At 40.2% G+C, this 7,514-nt stretch overlaps 1 protein-coding gene across 2 annotated transcripts in view; it reads right to left on the bottom strand.

Annotated features, from left to right (window-relative positions):
- Positions 1 to 319: 319 nt before the first annotated feature.
- The window catches only part of pdgfra (platelet-derived growth factor receptor, alpha polypeptide), a 90,729-nt gene continuing 83,534 nt past the window's right edge, over positions 320 to 7,514 (bottom strand). For both annotated transcript variants that reach the window (XM_072496776.1, XM_072496775.1), the window contains exon 23: positions 320 to 3,447. In XM_072496776.1, the coding sequence (XP_072352877.1) occupies positions 3,300 to 3,447 (148 nt within the window). In that variant the 3' untranslated portion in view covers positions 320 to 3,299. The remainder of the gene's footprint in view (positions 3,448 to 7,514) is intronic.

The raw sequence follows: 7,514 nt of genomic DNA, 5'->3' as shown, positions 1-7,514 counted from the left end.
TGGTCCGCACGCCGTGACTTCCTTGGGGGTTGTAACAAATGGTTAACGCCATTTGAAAAGTGAACTGTAACAATGGGGAAGTTTTATTCTGTGCGTTACATTTTTTTGTACATGAGGCACCCACGCAGGAACAGCTTTGCCTCTCCCCACTATGTATTTTATTGTTCAGTCACAATTAGTTGGCTATCACAAATGTTGGGTATTGTGGAGGTAACATTATTCTGGAGGAATTTTGCTAATGACACAATGCTCAGAAATGGGGGCGTATAACCTTCATTTTACAATAAGAGTGAGGGAAAGATGGTACAAGCTCAATGAGTAAATTCATCTGAATTTATTGAAATAGAGATTCTGAGTTTAGACAATGTGTATTTGATGTAACATAAAGATTTTTTTAACAAAAGGTCTTTAAAACTTTGTGTAATTTCACCATAATAAAATGTTTGAGACTTTAACCTACATACAGTCCAGCCACGCATTCACAATTCAATCCCTTTAAAATCATTTTACTTTTTTTTGTCAATTTTAAAATATAACTTTTCTTTAGACATTCAAAAGTGCAACATGTAACGTGCCTGTGGAGTACATCACAGTCAAAAATATAAACATAGGCAGTGATACAGCTAGACATAAATGTACGGCAGTAACTCAGATGACTACACTGAAATACACATATATATATATATATATACAGAAATGATGTATAACATCATTATATATACCCAATGCCCCTTGTCACTTAGTAAGACCATTGGATAAAAATTTAACCACATTTTAACATTCAAGCCATTCAAAGCTAAAGTCATGTTTCCTAGGTAATACCACATCAATTCCTTTGCTGCATTCGTTTGGTCTTTTCAGGTATTGTCTGAAATTCTTCTCCAAATAGGAACATTGAACAATTTAGCCTGCAAAATTATGTATAATTTTCTTTACATTTTATCTTACATTTCATAACAAAAATTTCACATGTGTTCCAATTGTCACTTGACAGAAGTAATTTTTATTTTAATACTAGATATGGAGGAAAGTGTGCTCTGATCTACGACATTGGCCTGAGTATTAATAGATGTGTAATGTCACTAATGGCAGAATATGTGCCTAGACAACTGGAAGCAGTTGGAAAAGTAGTTTGTTGCCAGTTTCCCTCTCTGATTATTCATAATGCCACGGCTAATACAGAAAGTATAATGTGCTATGGAATGTATATCATATTGCAGTACCCCAGCAACTGGAATATATCAGTCCCACCCAGTGGATCTGCTGTGTATGCAGGAACACATTTTACTCTGGATGTCAGAAGGCAAGAAAGTATAAAAGAAAAAGCTGAGTAACAATGATGCCTTATTGACAGTCAATACACCTTGGAGTTGGAAAGGCTCATTATGCACGTAGTTCATACAAAAATAGATATATATGCATATGTGATGTCTCACTGGATTAGGAGCAAGCCAAATGAAGAAAGAGGGACTCCCACAATGGAGTTTACTAATCTTCAAGTTTATCTCAGCAACAATATGTATAAGGAGCAAGTCATGTGGGAAACTCAACGACTAATTTCAATTTAAATCAACAGGTTAGGACGTGATTATGTAAATGTAGATGATGGTTGTTAATTGATTTGAGTTGACAAATACTTTCTTAGAAGATTTTAAACTAATGACCAACTCTGAAAGTTTCCATGGTATCTATGTGCACACTTATGTTGTATACAGAAAATCAGAAAACTTAATCCAGATCCTGGATGGATTATAAAGGCTGGCGCTTGCAGTCCACAAACAAAACTCAGTCTTTCTTGTTATATCCTGCTGTTTGTAAATATCAGGAATATGTTACAAACACGTTGTGTTCTTAAATGAGCGATGAACATCAAATTATTCAATGTACTAGTCATTACAAGATAGCATTCAATAATACATTTGCCACAACATGATGATGTCATATTTGATCGGACAGTCCAATGTTCACCACAAGTACATTGTAAAGACGTCAGTTCGATACAATATATTGTAATATATTTCATTTCTCCAGCTCCAGATCGGGATTATCTATAGTGCTCTTCTCCTATTCCAGTGCGATATCACATCACCATCTCAATCAACATTTATGGAAATCATGGAAACCAATTGGCTTCCAGTATATCAGTCAAAATGACAGCATTTACAATATTTACAGATGGAATTCTTGGTTTTGTGGCATCCTCTTGTTTGGAATGGTTGCAGACAAGAATGACTTGTAAGGTCTTTGACACTTGCTGTCCTGGCACAATTTGTTTACGTTTAAAGCAAAGAACTCTTCGGGTGCCAGATTGTTCATTAGCTCCTGACTCAAAGAAAAGGCACTTTGCTTTTTCTTTCAGCTCACTTGAAAGGAAATCTTCTTCAGCAACAATTCTCTTCATTATTCCTCCTGTGCTTTCGTACATGATGTGCTTGACCACATCAATTTTCCAAGCTTGGTAAATCCTTCAATCATTTGGCAGTTGCATGAACAAACAGGTCAGTTAGACGTAGGCTCAACCCATTGGCCAGTGATACCAGTGGATTCAAAATTGGAGCTTTAAAATGTACAATGCAATAAGGCCCGGTCCATCTATGTTGTGTTTTATGATTTTCCTGAATTTGCACAAGCAAGTGAAACAGTCAAATATAGAATCTTCTGATGATGTGGTGTGTTCTTCACATGTAGTAACTTCCAGAAATTGTGCTTTGCAAAAGAGACATCATGATTCGTAATGGGTAGGAAGTAAGCACTGAAGAGAACACGTTGGTGAATTTGAATACAATGACAAACAACTTAATGTAACCCACCTGGGGAGTAATAGTCATTGTCTTTCTCCTATTTCAGAGATAATGATATAGTACAACATCAGGTACACAGCATACATTCTTAGTAATGGTTATCATTATGGACATACAAAGCAGTCTGCTAAAATAATAGATGTAGTCAATTATTTGTATAAAGGAACCGTCTTCCATGCAGCAAAGGACCTCCGAAACACACAACTAACTTTGCATGGCCTCATGTTTAGTTCATGGGAATGGCAGTGTGCAACACACTGAAAGAAAAACACTATAGAGAGTACCATAATAGAAAAATAATGCACTGAAATATGCACATGATATGTACTACAATAGAAATCATATTGTTTTCCAGAATTGCTCTCCAAGTTGGCCCCTGCTATGAGATATACCATCAAGTTCCCACCTCGAAGTTCTCTCCTTGGAGATGCTGCAAAAAGTGGTTATAGAGAAAGTCATGTCTGTAATAGTTTATTTTCCCACAATAAATGTAACTGGTTACAGGAAACTGTCCTCCACCAGGTCTGAGGGATCGATTGCTACGTCATCCATCATTTCCATGTCTTCTATGGTTTCGTCCTCACGCTTTATAAAAGTCGAGCTGCTGGAGCCTGTCTCGATAGCACTTTCTTCGGACGTCTGGGAACTGGAAAGGAAAGGAAGTGTCAAAATACAAGGCAAGTGAATGGAATGCATGCAAATATCCTGGTGGCACAATGAGTTTGTGTACCCTGTGCTGAGCCATAGACCGGTATGATGAGATGAGAATGTCATGATTCACTCTATAGTGAGCTCCCACTTGTTTAGGTTCAGTAAAACAAATGCACATCTCCTTGGCCATTATCCATTAGCCAGAGTTAACAACATGATATTTGAAGAGGCTAGGAAACATTGCTTCCTTCCCTTTAAACAGGAATGTTGCATGGCATCCTAAATGAAGGGAAATTTAAAAATTGAGGAAAATACATATTCAAATTTTGTAAACCTTCCTAGAGTTAAGCTGAAACATGCTTTCTCTGAACCATCAAACAAACTAGATGGTGAACTTTCCCCTGACACCTTGAGTAACTAAGATTCTTTCCTGTATATTCCAGTCCATTTCCAGTAATTGTTTTGTGTGAAATCTGAAAATGAATACTCATCAGATACGGAAGCAATGGCATTGTTATAATTATTCGCAGAACATTTAAGCAATACATTTCTTAGGGGAGAATTAACCTACAAACAGCATTTCTACAATGGGTCTTTCATGGGTTTAAAGCTGTTTATTTGGAGATATTGGGGATTCATTAAATTTTAACACCTTGAGTTTCTCCAGATGTTTCTCTCTGTTGATATTAACTACTTTAAATTCCTCATTGTTTTAGCCTATGTGTTGCGCTCTATTTCTGATATGTAACTTGCGTCTTTTACTGTGAAGGCAGGCACAAAATATTTGATCAATGCCTCTGCCATTTCCTCATTACCCATGATAATTTCTCCTGTCTCTACTACTAAGGAACCAATGTTTATTTTAGCTACTCTCTTCGTTTTTATATATTTGTAAAAGCTCTTATAATCTGTTTTTATATTCCTGGCTAGTTTACACTCATTTGGATTGATTGTTGATTTCTATAACATTCCCAATCTTCAGACCTACTACATTTAAAAAAAAACCATTATGAGCTTCTTCTCTTAATCTAATACTTTACTGAATCTCCTTAGGAAGCAACAGATGGATCTTTCTCACATTTTGAATTGGTAGAATTTTTCCCACTATTTATTCACCACTATTCCTTTTGCTATGGGCGCGATTTAATTAAATGGGAACAAAGTCCCATAGCAAGCGCGTTTAGCCGCATGTTTCCCAGCGCTTGCGGCATCGAGAAACGCAACTCGCGTTTAATAAGGGGCCTCAATGGGGAATGCATGGCCGAGGCCGCACATAGCCCCGTTTTGTACACTGAGGAGTTCCGCTCGCTGGAACTCCTCTGTGTAGTGAGAGATCAAATGGTGTCCCGATCTCAAAGGGATCCCCGACCCCACCAAGCCCCAATGCACTATGGGAGGGTCCCTGACTCCCCTGCACCCCTCCAACAACCACGCAGGGCACCCCGGCCCAATTGCACCCCCGCAATAAAAATGCCAGTTTGGCATCTTGGCAGTGCCAACGTAACAGTGCCCTGCCACTGGAAGTGCCATCTGGGCACCTTAGCAATGCCAGGCTGGCCACCAAGGTGGTACTGCCAGGGTGCCAGGCTGGCATTACCAGGGTGCCCAGGTGGCACCTGGGGGCGTCCAATACCCTGGGAGACTCCCATGACTGCCGTTCTTTCAGGTCCCCGTTTGTGGAGACCAGTACTGAACGGCACTCGCCCGAGGTCTCCGAGGTGAGGGAGGTAAAACCCACGCCTCAAGTAACTCAGGAATCTGCACATAAAGACAGGCCAGCTGTCTCACTTTAATATGCAAACTCGCTAAAAAGTGATCCTGCCATTGCAGGTGGGATTCACATCGCAACATCTCGTGAGATCTAATACGATCTCGCGAGGCATGGTGAGCCGGTAGATCCCAGGAGCGGGATCTCCCAGCCTTTATCGACCACGATGCGCTGCGGCGAGCTGCTTTTCAGGTGCAGTATGGCCATTAAATCGTGTCTAATATGTACCCAATAAACCTTAGCTAGCTCACCCCTCGTACCTGTGTAATTGGCTTTGATTGAGTTTAAGATTTTTATTTCTGACTATGTCATTTTCAAACTTTTAAAAAATTCCAATTAAGAAGCAATTTAGCGTGGCCAATCCACCTACCATGCACATTTTGGGTTGTGGGAGTTGATGTGTTGGGTGTTCTGGATCACATACAGGTCACCAACACTTGAAGTAGTGCAACACTATTTTATTAAAAGGTTAACTATTTAAACATACTTGAACTGTGGGTAAATATGATACTAGCTTTAACTAAAGACCTTTGCCTTGTCCTAACCAGTTGATGCACTCAGCACATGGTGAATGTCTGTGTTGCAGGCTGTGCGCTCTGTGCTCCTAGCTAGCTGCTACTCGAATGAGCGGGAACTCTGATGCCCCCTGTCTTTATAGTGCGTGTGCTCTCACTGGTGATTGGCAGCGGTGTTGTGTATGTTGATTGGTCCCACTGTGTGTCCATCAGTGTGTGTCTGCACCATGATATACTGGTGTATATTATTACAGGAGTGAGACCCATGTAAACACGGGGAGAATGTGCAAACTCCACACAGACAGTGACCAGGGCCAGGATCGAACCCGGGTCCTCAATGGCGTGAGGCAGCAGTGCTAAACACTGTGACACCGTGCTGCCCATGTCATTTCCAAACTATGAGCAGGATTTTCATCCCCCTCCACGGCATGTTATGCAGTAATGGAGGGTGGCTTGCCAGTGGCCAGCAGCGGGAGCGTCTGGTCTCACCATTGTCAATGGGGTTTCCTGTTGAACGCACCCCTCGCCTCTGCAAAACCCATGGAGGGGTGCGCCATCAGCAGAACCGTAAGATCCTCCCAGCGTGAACAGCCAGAAAATCCTGCCTTCAAAATGGAGTTCAATTGTATTATGATCTCTATCTCCGAGTGGATCTTTTACTGTGATTTTGCTAATTAACCCTGACTTATTGCACAATATTAGATCTAGAATAACTTTAACCCTTGTTTTCCCCACAAACAATTACTCCAAGAAACTGTCACAATACCATTCTGCAAACTCATCTTACAAACCACAGTTGCCAATTTTATTGATCCAGTCTATATGAAGATTAAAGTCCCACACAACTATTATATTGTCCTTGTTACAAACACCAATAATTTATTGGTTAATGCCCTTGTCTAATGCCATAACTACTGATAAGGGATCATAAATCACTCCCACCAGCGCTTTCTAACCCTTGCCAGTCCTAATCTCCATCCATACTGATTCTACTGCCTGGTGTTCTGCGCCAAAATCCTCTCTCACTAATGTCCTTAAGCCATCCTTTATTAGCAGAGCTACCATCCTCCTTTTCCATTCTGCCTGTCCTTTTAAAATGTTGTCCTGGAATATTTCTTTTTCAACCTTGGTTACATTGTAACCTTGCATCTGTATTGGTAATTTCAATTAGGTCTAAACCATTTGTCTCTATATGTGCCACTAGTTCATCCATCTAATTGCAGATGCTTCACATATTCAGATAAAGTGACATCAATTTTTATTTTTGACTGCTATTCCCTGCACTATTGCTGTTAAAGTCTCTGTCTCTGCCTGTCCCATTCAGATTGTCTTTATCCACATCACTATACTCATCTATTGCCTCAACTTTTATATTTGGATTTCTAATTCTCCATTCACCCAAACCCTTCTGCCCCTCTGTTTGTCTAAAGTAATTTTCCCTAGTCTTACCATATTTTCTGGTGCCCTGATATGGTTGTGTCCAATTACAATCTGGTCACCATTACTCATATCGCTACCCTGCACTATTGCCTTGTCCTTTCTCTTTAACTTTCTAAACCTCCCTTCACATGAACCTTCTGCTCCATTGTTTAGTTTAAAGCTCTCTCTGTCCAAATGTGGTTCAGTCAAGACTGACAAAATGGTACAGCTTCCTCTTTCCCCAGTACTGGTTCTGGTGCCTCATGAATTGGCCCTGTACAGGACCTTGGTAAGACCAGACCTGGGGTATTGTGTGCAGCTTTGGGCTCCTTACCTAAGAAAGGATATGTTTACCATAGA

Source organism: Scyliorhinus torazame, chromosome 3, assembly GCF_047496885.1.
Source record: "Scyliorhinus torazame isolate Kashiwa2021f chromosome 3, sScyTor2.1, whole genome shotgun sequence".
In the NCBI taxonomy this organism is placed as follows: Eukaryota; Metazoa; Chordata; class Chondrichthyes; order Carcharhiniformes; family Scyliorhinidae; genus Scyliorhinus; species Scyliorhinus torazame.
Note: the sequence above shows the minus strand (reverse complement) of the source record. Positions and strands in the feature narration are given on the sequence as shown.